At 35.6% G+C, this 22,079-nt stretch overlaps 2 protein-coding genes across 3 annotated transcripts in view; one reads left to right on the top strand and one right to left on the bottom strand.

Moving 5' to 3' along the window:
• Nucleotides 1-309: 309 nt before the first annotated feature.
• LOC120633012 (peptide-N(4)-(N-acetyl-beta-glucosaminyl)asparagine amidase) lies at nt 310-17,945 on the top strand. 2 transcript variants are annotated; one of them, XM_039903039.1, is made up of 10 exons: nt 310-620; nt 2,455-2,634; nt 3,567-3,732; nt 5,239-5,417; nt 6,530-6,712; nt 12,133-12,303; nt 12,969-13,120; nt 14,039-14,316; nt 15,531-15,695; nt 16,884-17,945. In XM_039903039.1, exons 1-10 carry the CDS (start codon nt 408-410, stop codon nt 17,048-17,050), a joined length of 1,854 nt encoding a protein of 617 aa, XP_039758973.1. In that variant the 5' UTR covers nt 310-407; the 3' UTR covers nt 17,051-17,945. The 2 variants fall into 2 exon arrangements, with proteins under 2 accessions (XP_039758973.1, XP_039758974.1); XM_039903040.1 differs by having other exon boundaries at nt 408-620; nt 16,887-17,945.
• A 3,594-nt stretch (nt 17,946-21,539) lies between these two features.
• Nucleotides 21,540-22,079, bottom strand: part of LOC120633459 — a 28,135-nt gene continuing 27,595 nt past the window's right edge. Inside the window, exon 19 of the mRNA XM_039903668.1 lies at nt 21,540-21,756. Within this exon, the coding sequence (XP_039759602.1) occupies nt 21,626-21,756 (131 nt within the window). The 3' untranslated portion in view covers nt 21,540-21,625. The remainder of the gene's footprint in view (nt 21,757-22,079) is intronic.

Genomic DNA, 22,079 nt, shown 5'->3' with positions numbered 1-22,079 from the left:
TATGTCCTTTATCCTGTATTCTTAGTTGTAGCAACACAGACTACAGGTAGACAGGGTAAAAAAATATCCATTCCGCAAATCCTTTTATGCCTGCTAAATAGACTACCTTTTTTTGTTATTGCATATCCTATATAAACTTTTCTTTTTTTTATAATATTGTAGATAGTTTATTTATAATATTGTATACATTATATTCATCGAGACATCAAAAATCGGTAAATTAAGAAACACCGATTTGCATACTTCGTTTTTGTTTCAAGTTTTAGAACGAATCTTAGCATGACAAATCACAAATTGACAAGTGCTCGACTATCAAATACGTTATCATGAAAATGTCAATAGTGCGATAATAAATAAATATTCGCTTTTCTAAACATTCCGTAGCATTAAAATTTAACAAAGCAATAATGGAAGATATGGCGCGTTTAGCCCTAGTGGAACAAAGTGTTAAAGACATAAATAAGTTTAGTAATATACTCCACGAACTTTTGAGACTCATCAACCACATTTTAGATAATCCACACGATAAAGAATTGAGAACGATTAGAAGTGAAGCTCTTAAAAAGGTGCTAGACTGTAAGGCTTTCGGCGACTATCTCAAATATATAGGATTTGAATCGGTATGTTCATGAAATCTTATTTTGTTTGGAAGTACCATTAAAAATTGTTTTATTTTATGTCTTCATTGTTGCTTTCTTTCTATTGTTAAACTATAGAATAATAGGAACACGTAAGGTAAGAAAAAACTTTAAAAAAAAAATGGATCTTGTTATATTAGTATATCACTGGTTTACAACGGGCAATAAATGGGAAACCTTATAACCTGTGCCATTATCAAGCAGTATAATTTTAAATTGACAGTTTTTAGAAAACCAAAAAAAAGTATCATAATTTTGAAATAAAACAAACTCTTTTATGCTATGGTAGGCATATAACCTTTAAATGGCTTTAAATTTAAAGCTTATGCAAATATCAGAATCTATCTTATCTTGAGCTACAACCAGATTTTCCGTACAAGTTGTGCTAAAGGATAATTGTCTGACTAACTGTAGCAAGTCATGGATACTAAAAATTTTGATTGCTCTGTTGGGTGGGGTGCTGAGGAAGTGCACAGATGTGGAATCCTGCCATTGCTAAAGCTCATGACTTTAAAAATATTGGTTTATGGTAAATAGTGAGCTATTAGATGAACAGTCTAAATATGCTTATCACACCAAAAGCAATGCCTCTCATTATATTTATAACAGTTAGAGAACAGGTAAATAACTAAAATAGCACATACTTTATGAAAGAGAACATTGGGAGAAAACCTGCCTACCTAAAAGTACTTCAAATGGTCAGAGTGGGTGGACTACTTTCATTACCTTCTCATTCTGAGAAGAGACAAGTGCCTTGTAATGGTCTGGTATTGTGTTGATTATATTGATGAGTCTTCATTCTTGCTGAACTGATGACAATATGCTATCTCCATACAAAATTCGAAATAAGAATGCACTATGAAATAATAAATTTTGTATGTTGACTTATTGGAAAGTTATAATGCCTTTGATAATCTTTTAAATTTATTTAAACGTTTGTTTGCGATTTATTTATTTATTATTACCAGGTACACAAAACAGGTAATAACTATAGGTAGATCTAAATATAAATAGTAACAAGTTTTTTTCTAAGCTAAAACCCAAAGTATGTGTACATAACTTGGAATTAAATTAAACAATAAGTAAAAATAAAATTATAGTTGAAACAAAAAATAAACAGTTGAAAAATTATATATATATATATATATATAATTTATAATCCCTAAAGTTATGTGGAATAGTGATTAATATCTTTTTGTTAATACTAAATGTCAATATTATGATTACTTGACACTAAATCATTATAAAGGTGTCAGTTACGAACGATGGGATGGTTAAATAGCCATTTAGGACAAAGTGTGATTAAATAGCAAGCTGTAACACATCTAAAATATTGCATGAAAGCCTATAGATATGTTATTTCTAAATTATGTTTTTTGTCTGTATACAATATTTCACTTTTAGAAAAATTTAGTTTCCCTTGAAAGAAAATGATGATTTCATTATAAAAATAATAATGAAATTTAATTTATTGTTCAGATAGTTATAACCAGATGCAGTGCCTGATTAAGCAAGCGCAGTACACGTAGAAAATTCTTTGAAAGAGCCCTTGATCTGCTATGGGTTCATAAGTATAAAGTATAAACGCATCTTAAGTACAATACGTATTTGCTATCTATAGGTTACAATTTTGTAGTTAATTATTAGTTTAGTAAATTACTATAGGCGATGCTGTGTGCCTGTGAATGTGCGTGTCTGTCAGTCAGTCAGTCAGGCAGAGATCAACGGTATTAAATATGCTGGGCCCGTAGCAATTGCTACTCTTGCTACATGGTTAATCCGGCACTGACCAGGTGACATGTCTGTACCATTTCAGGTGCAGAATGGCTTTACATTTCCAAATGAGCAAACACTTAGCAAGTTGCGAATGGCACAAGCCGCTTTGGAACGAAAAATTAGTTTTTGTTGCGGCCCAATCAGAAGTGTATCCGTCACTCGCAGTGGAATCATTGGCTCTCAAACAAAGAGGCCTCAGTTGAGTCCTGCTAATGTATTGGTAAGTACGTGTACTATTTATTTTTAAAACTGGCTGCCAAGCCATTTAGCATTCCAAAATCTATTCATTGTATGGGTTAACTATGTATATAATTAGCACGATTTGGGTATTGCACTATCCCGTTTTCTGTAATATGTTTCTTAAACCAAAGGTTGTATGGAGGAGATCGCTTCAAGCGATAAGGCCGCCTTTCTGCATATGTATACTATCGTTTTTGTTTTTTTGTTAACCTGGCTTTCTAATTGTATGTGCAACAAAGACTTTTTCTTCTTCTTCTGCTACCATACCCTTAACTGCTTAGCACACAACCAACAATCAATTAAGAAATCACGAGGCCCTGGGTTTGATTTCTGGGTTGGGCCCAATATTTTTAGGTATCTGGGTATCTTTTAAAAATTTCTCAGTACCAATACTCATCTTTGTTAATTGTATGTTGCAGAGATTTTTTATAAGGATAAGTTTTTATACGACTGTGTGTATACAGGAATGTCTTTTAACTGGTCAAATAACTATTTGTTTACATTTCAAAGTATGGATACTAAGGTGCTGTGTATGTGATCCGGTTAGTTAACAGCTGCCGCTATCGACTAATGCATTTTATATGAGTTGGAACATTTCTGGAAGATTTAGTGAATTGGGCAGCTGCTAGGTTTTTCTTTTCTTGAAATGCAGTGAAAAGTAGTTTGCAGTCGGCTACAGTAGTTGAGAACAAAAAATATTTTTCTTTATTGTTAAAAACATATGAAGTAAATAGTCAATAAATTTGTATTTCTTTTCAGTTAATTCAGTATATTTTAACTATATACCATATACCTATAAAATTAAAAATATGTTCTCAAAGACAGTGGGCCGGTATCGGATTGATATGATGCCACATAATTGTCGTCAATAAAACGATGTTTATCTAAAATGGCAAAACTTTCCTTCAACAGTCTACCCAAAACAGTCTGCTTCTGAAGATCCAAACGCTCTTCAACAACATGCTCCAGTATGAAGACGAGGATCTGCAGCAGACGGCACGGGAGCACATACCACTTGTGACCTTACAACTGATGGCTTTGGATAGGATGAGGGAGCAGCAGAGGAAAATTAAAACTGGTAGGGGTATAGCAATAATGTGCAGAATTCTTAGAAGTGTACCATCCTCGGCAAAGACAATTCGACGAATTCCTTGGCGTAGCGGTGAGCGCTGTGGGAATTACCCAGCAGGGGAAATTTGAGAATTTTTAATTTCCGAATTGTCTGGTCTGTTCTGGTAAGAGGCTTTGGCCGTGGCTAGTTAGTAGTTACCACCCTACCAACAAAGGCGTGCCGCTAAGCGATTTATTATTCCGGTGCAATGCCGCGTGGAAACCTATTAGGAGTATGACTGCCATACCAACAGGTTAGTCCGTTAGCATCTTAGACCGCATCATCACTTACCAGTAGATGAGATTGCAGTAAAGGGCTAACTTGTAGTGGAACAAAAAATTAAAAAAAAAACATCGATCACCAAGAGCTAGTCCAGTAAAGGACTGCTATAGGCTATGGCAAAATAAGTGTTATAAGCTTTTAAAGTGTTTGTTTTTTGAAGTTATACTTCTTTTGGCGCGTTAGGGAAAAATGGTGAGAATAAATTTTTACGATGCGCGCGCGCACCGTCACGAAAAACCGACACCCTGAAGTTAGCTGTAGTCAACAATTTTGTTTTTCATATAAGAAGTATAACGTCTATCGCGTGTACACAATGTGTTTTAGTTTAATTTTGTTGCATAATTTTCGCTTGGTACTTGTTTCCTAAGCAATTGTGGTTAATGTTGTAGTTTATGTCTAAATAAGTTGTGGAAACTTGATCGGTTTATGATAGATAAAAATACATAAGAATATTATATACATAGCATCCTCAGGGCCTCTTGAGGATGCTCGCTCTACGAGGAGGTTTATCCTGAAGGTGCCTGGTCATAAGTCCTCTTTTTTCCACAAATCCTTTACGGTTCAGGCCGTTACACTTTGGAACGCCCTGCCGTTATAGAGATTCGTGAGGCGCAAACGATCGGCATTTTTAAGAAACAAGTGAAGGACCACTACTTGTCTGTATCGGCCGGGCATTGATGGGAATGATCACTGTATTCTTTTTTGTTTATTTCGTTTTCTACATATTTTTGAGGGTTCTTTTATTTTATTATTTTTTTTATTTATTTTTTAATTAAGTATTTATAGTAGCGTATTTGTATGTTTATATGTATGTAATATATTTTATATTTTTGTACATATCTTTAATATGTTATGTTTAGTATATACTATGTTTTATGTTTTTTTTATGTTAATTAAGTTTTAAGTCCTAATATTTAATTTTGTTTGTTGTACCACCTACTTATTTCTTATAACATTTTCTTGTATGCCTTTGGTTGCCTGGAAGAGATCGCTATTTAGCGATAAGGCCGCCAAATTGTACGTTCTACCTTATTGTGCTGTTGTATTTGTATCTCTGTAAATTTTCTCTGTGGTGTACAATAAAAGTGTATTCATTCCTTCATTCATATATATATAATATTAGTACTTATTGTTTCCCTTGAAAGCTAATTAACAAATATATAAATGATAATGATGGATTTGTAATTGCAGGCGAGCTGAAAGGCCATGACATGTCCTTCGACATAGCACTGCTTCTGGAACTGCTCGGGTGGTTCAAACACAAGTTCTTCACGTGGATCGACCAGCCCGATTGCACCAGCTGTGGTGGTACCACTACATTCCTGAACAACGCTTCTTTGAAGAGCAAAACTGAAACCTGCAGAGTTGAGGTAACAACTACTCGTTCTTTAAAGTTCTGAAGTCAGCAAGAAATGCTTCGATTTCTGTCATGCACCACAGAATTAAGACCATACAGAAACCGTGTACACGACTTATATTCAATCAATCAATCAAACCTTTATTCAGTTTAGGCTATAGTTACAGCACTTATGAACGTCATACATTGTTTGTTTTATAAATATAATAATAACACTTATATTAATGTTTAATAAAAGCAATGGTCAATAATTAATACTTAAAATAAAGTAAAGTTTATGTTACAGCCTTAAAAATAGATGTTTAATAAAATTTAGTGCTAAAGCAATTAATAAATTAATTGTTATATTATTATTATAAGCCCTTATATTATTATTGTTATATCACCACTAAAGCATTCATTAATAAATTAATGTTTGGGTGAATTTATTAATATTATGCATTTACTCTACTCTACTCTACTCTACTAACCTATGTCCAAACTTCTTTATCATTAAATTAATAGTCTTTAACACAATAGTAGGCTTACTTATTAAAAACGTTTTTAACGTTTTGTAGCATAAACTTCACTTTAGAGTTGTTTCTCGAACAAACGGTTAGTCACTTCATACAATTTAACAGTTGAAAGTAATTATTTTACATCTACTGTTCTAAACGTTCACCATAAAATGGGAAAATGAGAAAAAGTGTTAGCCAGCAGCATTCCGCGGGTGTAAAGTGAGACGTGTGCTGGGACGTTTTGACGTTTTCACTGTTTTTGCACATTGTGTGCAAACACAATGGTGTCATTCAATGTTAATGTTTTTCAGTGTCTGGGTGTTTATCTGTATATTATAAGTATTTATGTGTATTATGTTGATAAAAAAATATTCATCAGCTATCTCAGTACCCATAACACAAGCTACGCTTACTTTGGGGCTAGATGGCGATGTGTGTATTGTCGTAGTATATTTATTTATTTATCCCAGTAAAACCTGTTTTTTATTCTTATTTAATTTTTTTCCTTAATTTTTCTGTCTTCGTTTAATTAGGTACATAGTTTTATTATCTAAAGACATAAACCATTCTAACAACTTATTTTAAGTATAAAAAATCTTAGTTTAAAATCTTTATATTACATTTTCAGGTATACAAATGCGTGGAGTGTGCAACTGTGTGCAAGTTTCCGCGCTATAACGACGTGCGCACACTGTTGCACACGCGCTGCGGTCGCTGTGGCGAGTGGGCTAACTGCTTTACTCTGCTGTGTCGCGCGCTCGGCTACGACACCCGATACGTGTACGACACCACCGACCACGTGTGGTGCGAGGCGAGTACTCACGTTTATGATGACCCCCCTGGCGCAACGGCAAGCGCTGTGAATTTAAGTTGGTGGTCCCTGGTTCGATTCCCGGCTGAGGCAATTTGGGCTTTTTTTTTAATTTTCTGTTACGGTGCGATGTCGGCGCTGACTACCATACTCCCTAACAGGTTAGCCCGCTACCATCTTAGACTGCATCATCACTTACCACCTGGTTAGTTTGCAATCAAGGGCAAACTTGTAGTGGAATAAAAAAAAAAGTTACGCTAAGTAATTTAGTGCTACGGTGCGATGTCGCGTAGAAACAGATTAGGGGTGTGACCACCATACTCCCTAACAGGTTAGTCCGATAACGTCTAAGACTGCGTCATCACTTACCACCTGGTTAGATTGCAGTCAAGGGCTAAATTGTAGTAAAATAAAAAAATAAAAAATGTTACTTTGCTTTCATCTGTACTTGTAGTACAAGTTTTGCTCGCTCAAATTCAAATTCAAATTCTTCTATTTGCATAAAACATTGTAGGTATACATGTTTAGTCATAATATATGACATACAAATCTTAATTTAAACAAATTCATTTATGTAATAACTAAAAAACATCAAATAAACAAAATCAAAATAATCAAAATAGTCGTAAGTAAACGTAGCTAGCAAATCTCACACTTGGCGCTCTGATGTTCATCAGAATCAGATGATTAGAGACTCTAAAACATGTGAAATTTAATTGCCCATTTTAATTCGACGCTACAGAGCGACTCCTCGATTGCGAGCGACATTTTCTTATTTCCCCGAAAAAAAAATCCGGCGTTCACACATCTTATATAAATAATACATAAATATGCTATAACAAGGCAAAAGTAGTCCTCTAGTTCCAAAGTAACCTTATTTATTTATTATTTATGTACCATAAATTGTGAATGTGAACATAAGATACATGAAGTGTACAAAGGAAAGCTTATCTCTATAAGAGATCTCTTCCAGCTACCCCAGGATGTGAGTAAGATGATTTAATTGTGGTATAGGTCAAATAAAGGTACAATATACTTCATAATAACTACTAAGTATATTTAATATATCTAAATAATAACAAAATTCTACATAATAATACAATAAAACCTTGTCAAGTCGGTAACTAGATGGCACCACTTGTCTATAATGTCGCGCTAACGACTTGTTCAACTAGAACTATAAGACGAGTTATAATGCAACTTCTTAAAAAAAATGGCGCAGTATTGTGAAGTGTTACTTCTTTGGCGTAACAAGATAAAAATCTTTTCAAAAATTTTATCTTTCGCAGTTTCGCCTTATTCTGCGTTTGTAGAAAAAACTAATGGTATTTAATACATTGAAAGATTCATTATAACGCATTATCTAATTATCTAACTAGTTATCTCATTATCGGAAAACCAAGTTACATCATCAAAATTTGATATTTTTGTCTGTACAATAGACATGCGCAAAACGGTACGTCAAAAGGTAATGCAACATTACTCATCACTTCCAAAAAGGTGATGTTACACTGTAATATCACTATCACCCCAAACATCACTTGAGATGTTGCATTGCATGTAATGCGGAGACGTCGACTCGACGATTCGAGTAATGCAATGTGTAGGCAATGGGTAATGTAATGAGTAATTTACGACTATGAGCGAAAACACACTGTTGATGTGACTCGAGAATCGAGATGCAATTGTGTGTTATTTTATTACTTTGTTTGTATATACATATATTATGCGTATGCGATTATGTTATCGAATTATTGTGCCTATTTTAAATGTATTTGTATTGTAATAAGTATACTATAGATAGACAAATTAATAAAGCATGAGTATCAAGTTGATTTTCCTTCATACTTGACCCCAGAAAAACTAAATCAAAAAGGGGCTCCAGGCTTAGGACTGGCAATCTTCATTTTATAGAAGACAGGCGTATTTAAAAATCAACTTTATATACAATGATTATTGATAATTATATACATGTTTGCATATTTACATTTATGTACAAATTGTTTTTTTTTATGGTTTTTTAAATTATTTTTTTGCTATTGGCGATTTTGTGAATTTTATTTACACTTTACATCAGTTGCAGCTTATAAACATTAACTGAGATAGTTTTCTCGTTGTTAGGCGCGTTCTTCTATCATTGAGAGTTAAGCCCGCCTTCGAGAAAACCCGCTCACAAGGAACAGACGTAGCTGTTATATGTAAACGTTTAAGCATATAAGTGTAGAGACAGCGATATACAGCTTTTCGTTCCTTCCACCACAACAAAGGATTTTGGTTCCGGTTTATTAGTGGTTCCTGTATATATTTGTCGAATTCCACAATACCTGCGGCAACGGGGTTTTCTGGAACTAAACGCGCGACTTCCTCATCAAACTGTTCCCAAATTGAATTTGCTTTTGAAGGAACTGTACTAGGTTCAGCAGGTTCTGGAATGTTAGAACGTTCGCTGGGCAGGATAATCCTCCCAATTTTTGATTTTAGTTCTGCTGCGGCAGTGTCAAAATTTTTAATATCTCTGAATCCCCTTTGTTTGAAGCGTGGGTCAAGTATTGTGGCTTCTCTGAGCAACACGTTTTTTTCAACGTCGCCGAACCGTTGCATCATTTCATCTTTCAAACGGGTAACAAACGCTTTGATTGGTTCTGTGGTTTCCGCTGAAAACTTTTCAATTTGGTTGCTCATGAGCTTACAAAAAACTATGTATTTTGAAGCAGAGACATAGTTTTCGCCGCTAACCTCATTCGTGACCTCGTAAAATATGGACAAAATTGGGATCGCTTTTTCCACAACTATCCAATCGTTCGGCGATAAGGCCAGGTCTGATCTGATTATTGCTATGGTAGCAATGATAGCGTCTTTTATTTTAAAGAACCTATTGAGCATATCAAATGTAGAATTCCATCTTGTACTGATATCTTGCTTCAATTTGAGTGGTGCGATATTCATTTGCTCTTGAATTTCTTTTAGCTTTCTAGCTCCAGGTAGGCTTCTATTAAAATATTCTACCACATTCTTGACTTTCGTTACTGTCTCTGAGATAGTAGTGAGGCTGTTCTGTACTAATAAATTAATAGAATGTGCGAAACAGCTTACGGAACGCCAACCGCCAATACGAACAGCACCCAGAATATTAGCTGCATTGTCACTGACGACCGCAGTGATTTTATAATCGATGTTCCATTCACAAAACTTCTCGTGCAAAAATTCTGATATATTAACCATGGTGTGACTCTCGTTATAGTTGCAACAACCAATCATCACAGAGCATAACTTGTAAGTGTCTGGGTCGATATAATGAGCTGTTATGGCTATATAATCGTCATTAGTTACTGATCGCCACCCATCCGTAGTTATGCAAACGGCAATTGCTTTTACAATTTCTTTTTTTACCCTTTCGAGCGCTTTATTATATGCTTTGGGTAGTAGACTTTCGGAAAGCGTTTTACGAGTGGGTAATTTATATCCTGGGTTTAACATTTCCACCAATTTCCGGAACTCCTGTTCCTCCACTATTCTTAAAGCATGATAGCCTTTAGCTATCATTTTAAGGAGTTGTTCATCCAGCTGTTGCGATTTAATAAGTGAAAGAGGCTTTTTTATCTCAATGTAATCTTTCATTGAAGTTGAGGCTATCTGCGTACTCCTTCTGACTGTCGTGGCTTTAGTAGAGGTTGTTGCAGTAGATGTTGTTGCAATAGGCGCTGTTGACGTAGATGTTGCAGTGCTTGTAGTTGGCACCTCTTGTACGTTCTGGTCTAAATCTGTACTACTAGCATTTTCTTCATGGTCATCTATACGCTCTAGCCTATTTAATTTAATATTTATGGTGGGGTGAACTTTCTTCATGTGCCTACTCAAAGACCCGATAGAACTCGAAGACATAGCGAGAGTCTTTGAACAGTAATTACACTTAGCTTTTTTTGGCTCCGTACTTTCAAAATGATCCCAGAGTGGACTATATTTACGTTTTGATGCCATTTTTCACTTCATCACAAAGTTCAGTCAAACTCAAAGACTAAAGTTTATTTACAATACTTAAAATAGTTTATTTACACTGAAATATTGGTCATTACTAATTAGGTACACTTAAACAGTACTTATAAAACAAGTTTATACCAGCACTATTTCACTATTATTACTGCGAAACTATTATTATCTCCACTATTTGTACCTAATTAGTACAAATAGTGTAGATATGAGAAATTACTTAGAAGTTGCGGCAAGACGCGTGAAGTATAGCACTAGGTACTAGCGAAACTAAAACAAACAAAATTCTGTTTTGTTTACGTAGGTACGTACTAAACCTTGAACGGCAACAAGTAAGAGTTTGGCGCCTTTCATGAAAATATGGAGAAATTTTAAATGTTGACCTTTAAGTCATTACAATAAACATCAAAATTGCACTAAATGACATATTTGCATTACATACAAACAATTGCCACACCATTTCAGACAAACTGTGAATTATATATTTAGCTCGCTCATTTTTACTAAGAATTTCTTTCTTAGTCGTCTGTCTCTTTCTACGCAGCGCGCGCCGCCGCTCCAGCCAGCCGGCGCCCGGCCGGCCGAGTGTTGCCGAGTGCCGACTTGCCGTGCCGAGTGATATATACACGAGTCGAACCGATACGAAACGAATGCTATGAATGCCGTTCCAAGTGACGTGATTGGAAGCGAGTAATGTGTGATGTGTGATGGCTAGCGCGCTCGTGTAATGAGTGATGTTGCATCACCTCTTCAAGTAACATTACTTCTGTAATATCATACGCATCACTTACCCATCTCTACTGTACAATTGAATCAATTAAATCAACGGAAAGAGCCCGCTGACTTTGACAATTCAAAGTGTACAGTGTCAAACCTTTTATTGAAAAACAAAATTGTTGACTATAGCTAACTTCAGGGTGTCGGTTTTTCGTGACGGTGTGCGCCCGAATCGAATTAAAACTGGTTCCGAGCCCTGTTTAAAACTATTGTTGAAGAACGTGAAAATTTTTCACTTTTACATTTGACATATAATCGAGCAAAGTTTCCCCTACAACTTCTTGATACAGAATGAATCCTTGAGAAGTTAATGCTTCTAGTTTTATACGGCTCAGGTACCGTTTACAATGTTGACAACAAAACGAACCAATAATAGTATTTTACGATATTAGTTTACGGTAAGTTATTTCACAAAATAAAATTTAATTTAATGTGAAATTTAATTGCCCATTTTAATTCGACAAAATATATTGTTATTATTCTATTTCGAAAACATTATAATTTACACAAGTATTATTACGAATTATATAAAGCAAAATAGAATTATTAAAGCAATTCTATTTTAATGAATCTTGTAGTGACGTCACAACATGTTTATGGCGTAGCGTAGGTATCAGCCAGGGGGAGCAACCGCTAACACTACTGATTGCTCGCAGGTGTTCGACTACGACTCGAACTCTTGGCTCCACGCTGACCCCTGCGAGGGGAAACTGAACGCCCCCTTGATATACACCCACGGGTGGGGGAAGAAGCTGTCGTACGTGATCGCGTTCTCCAGGGACGATTTGCAAGACGTCACTTGGCGATACACGAGCGATCATAAAGAGGTAAGTTATAAGGCTGATAGCGATGTGTGTGCCCATGGGCGATTGTCGCAGTATATCTATTTATAAAGAAAAAAAAAACAATTTAATAGTTTTAATTTGATTATGTGAGTAAATAAAGTCTTGTATGCATCTGTTGATAATTTGGTATTAAAGCACTCGTGTGAAACTACTATCACACCCACATTTGTGTTTTAACACCCCTTATTATAAATAAATAAATGATACTTAAATATACTACGACAATACACACACCGCCATCTAGCCCAAAAGTAAGCGACGCTTTTGTGAAGGGGACTAAGAAGACTTATGAACATAAATACTTATAACTAGCTGACCATATTTTTTTTTTTATGAATGTTATATTTTAATACTTATTCCGGTCTAAGAGAAATCCAAAAAATCAAATATCATAAAAGTTGGTCCGGCCGTTCTTGAGTTATAAGTTGTGTAACTAACACAACTTTCTTTTATATATATAGATATACATATAAACACCCAGACACTGAAAAACATTAATGTTCTTTACACAAAAAAAATCCAATTATGGGAATCGAACCAGGCAGGGTCGCAGCCCTCTGCGCCAATCATAATGCATAAATTGCACAAATTATACAACAGTTGCATAAATAACTCATATTTTATTCACCATATATAATATGTTACAGGTGCTATCGCGCCGCACCGAAGTGTCCGAGGCGGAGCTGGTGTCCGCTGTGCTGTCGCTGCGTGAACATCGACACGCGCAGTTGTCGCCAGCGCGGCGGAAGTACTTGGCGGCGCGGAACCTGCGAGAGCTAGCCGACCTCATGGTGGAGAGGTGAGCACCTGTGCAGCATAGTCCAGGGTTCTCCTCCTTCGAACTAATCCTCATTTTTAAAGACCATCATCAGAATGATCCACCCGGCTCGCACAGGTAACAGGTCGCCTTTCATTATGAAAATTGTTTGGGCCGTAGTCCACAACGCTGGCCCAGTGTGGATTGGTGGACTCCACACGCCTGTGAGAATATTGGAGAACTCTTAGGCATGCAGGTTTTCTCATGATGTTTTCCTTCACCGTTGAAGCTAGTGATATTTTAATTGCTCAAAACGCACATAACTCAGAGAAGTTAGATATGCTTGCTGGGATTCGAACCCGGCACCCCGAAAGCGAAACCGAAGCCCTTACGCTATCGCCGCTTCTCGATTTCCACTTGTCGGGTTCAATAGATATATATATATATATATATATATATATATATATATATATATATATATATATATATATATTGTTATTTTCGTTGATGCAAAATATAAAAAAATAATTTAAAATGGTTGAACCAAAAACTAAGCTAAAATCTTGCAATTTTGTGTTGTTGCTTTTGGAACTCTTCCTAATAGAAGGTATCAGTTTTTGCAATAAATAAATATATTACTTTAATACACACATCGCCATCTAGAAAGAAAGCTTAAGATCTGTTATGGAAACTAAGATGACTGATGATTTTTTTTTTTTATAAATACATAATAGCATATAGATATATAATTTTAAAAATGGTTATAATATATACATATATATTATAACTATTGTGTCTATATATATAAACACCCGGACAATGACAAGCAACGAACCCACGGCCTTGGACTCAGAAGGCAGGGTCACTGCCCACTCCGCCAATCGGCCGTCAAGTCATAATATATTAAGACTATTAAATGTTACAATTTGTATTTAACAGTATAATTAACTATCATTCCAGACAACCGACTGACTACGAGTCCCACGGTAGAATATCCGGATCGAAAGAATGGAGGACAGAGAGGGGGGAAATAGGCAACGACAAGAGCCACACATTCGAATTCACCGGTCCGGGAGACGTCAGCGTCCGGTACTACACCGGGCCGGACGAGTACCGGATCAGTCGCGACGGCACGGAAACTGAAACCGTCGAAAAGTGGGCGAACGGTGTTTTTGAGATGAAGAACGTTTTCCGAAAGGTTGAACTTGATTGGCAGCAAGTGTATTTAGCGAGAGAAGGTAAAATTTAGAAGTTAAAATAATGACGGTGCATAGACAGCACATATTTGAAAATCTAATTTATGTCCATAAAAATATAACAAAATTTAAAAATAAAATGGTCTGTTACAGTATTAATATTAAAAGCAAAAATAAACTCGTTTTGCAGTTTACTAGGGTACACAAAATTGCAAGTCTCTCAATAAGTTCAAAGTTTATATAAAACGTAAGCTTACAGAAAAATCCTATTATAATATTAAGGATTACTTAAACGATGAAAAAGCTTGGGTGTGAATTGCTCTAGCTTCATAGCTATATAAATTTACTGTGAGATGGTGATAACAAAAAAAATACCCGGCTAAGTTTCTTGTGGGCTCTTCTCAGACCAGGGCGCGCTAGGAACCCTCGTAGCTTTAGGTTTAAGTTGGCGAACGTAGTTATCACCATCCCTTTACAATTATGTAAACAAAATGAATAAACGCTTCATAAGTGCTTGTGATAGGCCTACATGAATAAAGAAAATATGAATTTGAAATTGAATTTGAAAATTTGAATTTGAATTTAGCAATTTTAAGATTTATATAAAAATTTCGGAACAAATCGGAATTTGAACCTGCGACCTTTTGGCAATACTTGTGACTAAGGTACGGGTCTCATTCCACCAGTGCCGAAATTAGTATATGCCCTCTGTATCTAGTCTTATAGCGACGGTAGTAGTAAATTAAATTAAATTACATGTAGTAGAAAACATTGAAGTTTCAAAGGTCCTTATTACAATGAGGTACTTTATGAAACAAGAGATGACAGTTTTTTTTTTTTTAATTTATGCATTTTTTACATGCATATAAACATTTTATTGAAAACTTTACGACTCAGTTACGGTTCTGATTGCTAATTTTGATATTTCATCCAAGTGTAGGTAAAGACACTCTAATAATAATCAAAAAAAAAGAAGCTACGTTTTTTTGAGATATAATATTACTATTGACGTGCCTCAGGAAAAAATGTACTAGTATGCCACGTCACGTCACGTCAAACGGCATGACGCTCTCGTGCCGCCATGCCCCTTTCGCGCCGCTGCATCATTTACATATTTTGTAATTATGATCACTATTATAATAAAACGCTACAAAATTCAATAATATATTCATTTATTTCAAGTAGCACGAAAATGGCATCGATTGCGAGCAAGCTAATTTTAATTAATTAAAAAAAACCATTCTCGAATATTCCAGAAGACGAAACGTCCGGATCTATATCCTGGAGGTTATCGGCCAAGGGTGAGCGGCTGTCGTTCAACGCACTATCCGTCAAAGCGACGACGGCTGTGTACGAGACGGGTCGAGTTGACTGGACCATACAATTTGACGATGAAGAACCGGTGCCAGCTCAAATAAACAGTAAGGACTAGCAGTGGTTAGGCGTCGTAAAATACGTGAGATGTTTAAGGGGGGGAGGGGGTCGAGTTAAATCTCATCTAAAAAAAATATACTATTTTGGTCTTTTTACAATAAAAATCCAACGCGTTAACGTAAGAAACCCACATTTTGAAAAGTAATTTAGGGACGCCCCCTTAGAACATGTTATATCCCAAGCACGGCTAGGATGGAAAGGAATAAATGAATGAATAAATGAATGAATGAATTAGTTATAGTTAATTAATTAATTAATTAATGGGGAGACATGGTCACCTGCTTGGAGAAATATCTTGCTAATATTACGGTCGAGCGTGTCACCAAATCTCCGGTACACTGTGCATGTCTAGAAGATTCATCCATGATATCTCAGTGGCGTATAAAGTCCACCTTCCGCACTTTACCAGCGTGGTGGACTATCATATTATATGATGATGAATCATTATGCATTGGTGGACTTCACACGCCTTTCTACTACTACTAAATTTTGAACCGCAGGGTGAAATAACGTATCTCACGACAGGCTAGTGTCAACACTTGTATTTATATTGTATGCAAAAGTGACGTTTGACAGCAAATTTCGCAAGATCTTGTATTTATATTGTATTAAAAAGTGACGCGATAGCAAAGATCCTGAGATCTTGTATTTTTACTGTATTAAAAAGTGACGTTTGACAGCAAAGATCGCGTGATTATGTATTTTTATTGTATACAAAAGTTACGTATGACAGTACAGATCTTGTGATCTTGTATTTTATTGTATGCAGAAGTGATGTTTGACGGCAAATATCGCGAGATTTTGTATTTTTATTGTATTAAAAAGTGACGTGATAGCAAAGATCATGAGATCTTGTATTTCTATTGTATGCAAAAGTGACTTTTGACAGCAAAGATCGCGAGATATTTTATTTTAATTGTATTAAAAAGTGACGTTTGACAGCAAAGATCGCGTGATCTTGTATTTTTATTGTTTGCTAAAGTGATGTGATAGCAAAGATTGCGTGATCTTTATTTTTATTATATGCAGAAGTGACGTAATAGCAAAGATCGAGAGATCTTGTATTTCTATTGTATACAAAAGCGACGTTCGTCAGCAAAGATCGCCAGATTTACGCCTGTCGCAAATCTGTCGTGGGATACGTATGTACTGTAAAACAATGAAATTTTGTCCAGCAGACACAACGCTGTCGTTCTCGCGTTGGTTCACATCGGCGACACTGTCGGCGCGCTTGAGCGGCGGCGCTGGTGACGTCGGCTGGCAGCAAGCCCAGCTATTCCGCCAGCCGCTGGCAGACCCCAGCAGCACGCTCACCATACAGGCTACGTTGGTGGAGCGATAACCCACATTAGACGTGGGTACTATTGCAAAAACAGCACCATATATAGTTCGTTAATAATTCAATTTGTTCGTTAATAGTTCGCTTTTTTCGTTTAAACTGGCATCAAGAATACATTTATGTACCTGACAACCATTGCTAACATAAAACTCAAAAAGTTTAAATTCAATTCTATTTAAATCTGCCAGCCGCTGGCAAACACAAGCAACACGCTCGCCATACTAGCCACGCTGGTGTAGCGATAACCGATCTCTGAAGTGGATACAGAACACACAAACAACACTATAGTTCGTTCAAATAGTTGGTTGGCCGCCGGTTTCCAAGGCGTCGGCTACTTCAAAGGCTCAGCGCGTACTTTACAAATGTTAGTATGCGGCCGCCGGACTATAAGGCGTCGACTATTTCATATGTTTGGCACGTGTTTTACAACTCTTACTATTTCGATTTTCGTTTCTGGCATTCCTTTGTTTTTGACATCTCAACACATCTGTTTTGTATGCGCGAGTTTGCGCTTTGAAAGTGGTCATGCCGAAAGACGGGCGTCGGCTACTCCAAAGACGCGGCACAACACAGCACTATAGTTCGTTAAAATAAAGCGCTTTTGAAAGCGGCAGCCAGTTTATAACGGGCGACACAAGTTCGTAAAATTCAAGGGACTTACAGCGGCTGCTTCGCGGTAGCAAAAAGTTAATGTCTGAAGTTCCGAGAATCTATTTATTGTACCTACAACTTACGTTGTCACGCGCGATTATGAACTTTAAAATCCTAGTTATAAGGCTATTTCTAGCATAGCAATATCACTTGTGACGTCATTAGAGATTCAACCAATCTTTGAATGAATGAATGAATGAATACACTTTTATTGTACACCACATAAACATAAAAAATTAAAAGTAAAAATTTTACAAAAGGTATACAATTTGGCGGCCTTATCGCTACATAGCGATCTCTTCCAGGCAACCAAAGGCGTTAACAACAGCTCAAGAAGAGGGGTAGGTGGTGCATTTAACTGTACTGTGTTGCAAATAAACATGCATAAACCTATATATACAAATATAATATGTACATATAACAAACTTACAATAAAATATATAGATAGTGATAATAATTAATATCACTATCTATATCTTTTGTGGTCTCCTGAACATAACATTTTGTCTATTTGAAAACTAAGTGTTCAAATTCAAATTCGAAAACTTTATTTGGGAAAAATTATGGTAGGTACTAAACACTTATATATAGATGTTATCATTGTGAGTTTCACGCATATTTTGTCGTTCACATCGACGTCCAAATATTGGGGTAAATTAAAAAGCATAACATTAAGTATAATGGTCAGTATAGGTAATTAGGTATATATACATATATATATAGTAAAATATTTTTCATGGATATCACAAGTGATATTTTACCTATGTCAAATTCCTATTGTATCAGAAATGGGACCATTTTGTGTGTGCTACACAGTTAGCAATAATTGGTAGTAACAACACTTTATGGTAGATTTAATATAAAAATGTTTTTTTTTTTAGCTTTGTATACATAACTGTTACTATTTATAATGTTATATCTTATACTGTGAAATTTGTTTTTTGTCATATATGACTGTATAACTCATACATTATTAATCGAAGGTGAATGAATGACATTAGGTTAACTGACTGTATGGCGCAGTATATGAAAGCATTTTTAAACAGTATTATTATTAAACTCTTTATTTGTATACCACAACATTTAAAATATAACAAAAACAGAAACATCGAAAGAAGTAGTAATACAAAAGGCGGCCTTATCGCTTAATAGCGAATAAGTAAATTGTATATGTTGGAAATATCAACTACTCGGTTTCTTGTCAGCTTCTTCTCAGTTTAATCTGTCTTCTGAACTCAGGATCATTTCAAACTAACGATACCAAATTTAAAATCCTATTTTTATATCATCCTTTAAGTAACAATGTTCGGTTTAAATACATTTATTCCTCAAAAAGAACACAATAGTTGACTTACGTCGAGAGTACAATAATATTTTCAAATTAGTAAATAAAAAATCTCAAAGTGCGTTAAAAATTTACCATATTATTTAAAAGTAAGAATTTTTGCAGGTGGTTAAAGAAAATGGTAGCGAGCGATAATACAACTCGTTTTATAACGGGGAAGTCTCAAGTCACATCTGAACGGTAGAAGCTTAACTGAACGGTATTTTGTACATGTTCAGTAACGTTTTATATATATTGGTAAACTTTTAGTGTTAACGACTATTTCAGGTGAATTATTGTACAACAGCACAGCCTCACAAAGTGACATACATGCTTTTATTTCCATAGTTGAGTTAAGAAATCAGAAAAAAATTAAAACCGGTTTTAAATCTTAGCATTAAAATCATTCGATTGAGGTAACAGTTCTATTTATTTAACAAGTTAAATTGAAAGAGTGTTTCTTGTTGGATTTCGATCAACTAACGGAAATAAACCGGTTCAATAGACTCAAAATTCAGCTTTTTCATCCGTCCAGCTAATCTCTTGCTGGAAGTTCTATCTACAAAGGTTGCCTGTGAGAGATTGCTTGCAGCAATAAGGCCGCCTTTGCATGCCTACGATATACAAACTTCTTACTGTCCCTTTGCCTTTATGTTCTGCGTGGAATAAACTGGTTTTTTTTTTGTAATTTTACGCACCATCTTCAATTTGCAGAAATTAAATTAGATTTCAGAAATTAACACCAAATATTAAATAATCGATTGAAGCGTAATGCATGATTAATCCGCCCCGAATCTACGATTATTTTGAACCGGGAATCTCTGTTCAGTGTTTGAGATTAATTACCTGCTTAAAAACGACCCACAAATATATAATGTTTGCCATTTATTGTTAGTGAAAGAGAAACCCTTTAGTTTACCTATATTTAATTTGTGAGGAAGTATTTGATTGTAATGATTTTTGCGCCCTCTAAAACCCGGTTAAACACTACTAAAGTGGAGTGGTCTTTGGTACTTCAATATTAGTCTTGTTCACGGTTTCTGTACGTTCTTAATTCTGTGTCTATACAACGTGTAACGTAATAACGAAATACTGTTGAAGGCTGCATAAGTATATTTCATAAGGAATCACCCTGAAAAAATATTAAAACAAAAGAAGCATATTTATTTTGCCATACAAACTAATTCAAAACATTCGTGTAGTGTGACAACCCTATTGAAGATAAAAGACCGAAGAGCGCATAGTACCTACGCTACGCGCGTTCCAAATAAAGTGCTGGGAGTCACTTGATTTTAATTATGCATGTGATGTTAGGGCTGTATCTGATTTCTTTCCTTAAAAACTATGGCAATGGTTGACTCAAAAACTATTAGCGTTTCGACTTCACAGAGACGTCTCAGAGACATAAATAATGTACCTCTAAAGCCTCTGGAGCATAGGCAGGAGATAAAAATTATATCCCCTGATTATATCCCCTGGCAAGGGATATAATTTACGTGTCATCCTGTTAAAGAAGTTACATGTATATTATTTCCACGTGTCAGTGCTCTGAGAGTTGATAAAGCTGTGGGAGAAGATAAATTTTTATCCTTTTTCCCGGGGAGATAATTGCCTTCTGCCCATGCTAGCCGTGCTGAAGTATTATTTCGGTGTTCATTTACACGTTGTACAGTTATTGCCTATGACGTCACAAACGTGTCCATGACACGGAGTGTATTTCTGTGGCAAATAATTTTATAAATATAATTTAAAATTTGTGTTAACAATACTTAAATTTCTGCAAAAGGTTTTTGGATATAGTAGATAATCCGATCATGCCTATTTTATCTATTGTTGTGTTACTTATCTTGAGCCTATTAATGTCGCACTACTGGGTACGAAATAGGGACTTGAGCGTAAACCCACCTCGCTGCTACTAATTGGGTTGGAGGGATTTTAAATTTGCCAGTGGCAGATTAACAGGCTCAGGGTGGATAATGTTATTATTTGTATTGCAATAAAGCTTTGTTACTGAATCAGTTTTTTATCCCCCGTTTTGTTACTATCTTGTCCACTCCTTGTTTTTCATGACCTCCCTGGCGCAGTGGTGAGAGCTGTGGTCGGAGGTCCCGGGTTCGATCCCGGCAGGTGTAATATGTGGATTTATAATAATATTTGTGTATTGTGTTCTGGGGAATATTCGGTAAGTTATCATGCTCCCGAAAATGACGTGCTGCCAAATGTAAATCATTTCGTCCCGTTACGTACGAACCGATAAAGCGGGTAGATATCATTTTGATACTTTTGTATGCATTTCTCTAGAAGTCAATCATATATATCTCATCCTCTTTGACATCTCATCATACATAGTGAAACACATTCAACTTTTCCACAACTGTAAAGTTAAATAGTTATTTGATGATTAGAACACAATTCTTTGCTGTTATCATACGAAAAAGAAAAAAAATACTTATTAGCTAAACAAGGATAAATAATTGAGTCTCATTGTTTTTCTTAATATATTGTAATGTGTAATTAATATATTATTGCGTCAGATTCGACTACTTCTATGGAAACCCTGCCGTCGCCCGGTGGGCGTACGCTTTAAGTTCTTGGCTTGATCCCTAATGGGTGTAAGTTCCAGCGAAGAGCACGATGTCGTCATGCAATATTGCGAATAGGAAGGGGTGGTCCACCTTGAAGGAGATAGGCGGCGGAGGGCGCGACAATGAAGACATTGGTACCGCCACGAGACCTAATTATAAACAAGAGAAAATTTCAAATCCGCATAAAGAAAAAAAATGGCAACTACCCTCGTATCGTATATAAGATTTCGATATCTATGATATACAAAGTGTAACCAAATAACGAAATAAGTTGAAGGGTGCATATTTCACAAAGAATCAACCTGTAAAAATGTTAAATCAAAAGAAAATTTAGTTTTCCTTACAAACTAATCTAAAATATTCTTAGTGTTTACTTATGACAACCCTATTAAAGATGAAAGACCGACACGCGCATAGTACTTACACGCGTCGCGTAGGTATGTAATAATGTGCTGGAGTCACTTTAGTTCAA

The sequence above is a fragment of the Pararge aegeria genome, chromosome 21, assembly GCF_905163445.1.
Source record: "Pararge aegeria chromosome 21, ilParAegt1.1, whole genome shotgun sequence".
NCBI classification, from domain to species: domain Eukaryota; kingdom Metazoa; phylum Arthropoda; class Insecta; order Lepidoptera; family Nymphalidae; genus Pararge; species Pararge aegeria.
Note: the sequence above shows the minus strand (reverse complement) of the source record. Positions and strands in the feature narration are given on the sequence as shown.

Coding starts and splice junctions, on each gene's coding strand:
- LOC120633012 (XM_039903039.1), top strand. CDS start 408: ATGGAAGATATGGCGCGTTTAGCCCTAGTGGAACAAAGTGTTAAAGAC. Junction 6,713..12,132: donor CCGACCACGTGTGGTGCGAG/GCGAGTACTCAC, acceptor GATTGCTCGCAG/GTGTTCGACTACGACTCGAA. Junction 14,317..15,530: donor AGTGTATTTAGCGAGAGAAG/GTAAAATTTAGA, acceptor CGAATATTCCAG/AAGACGAAACGTCCGGATCT.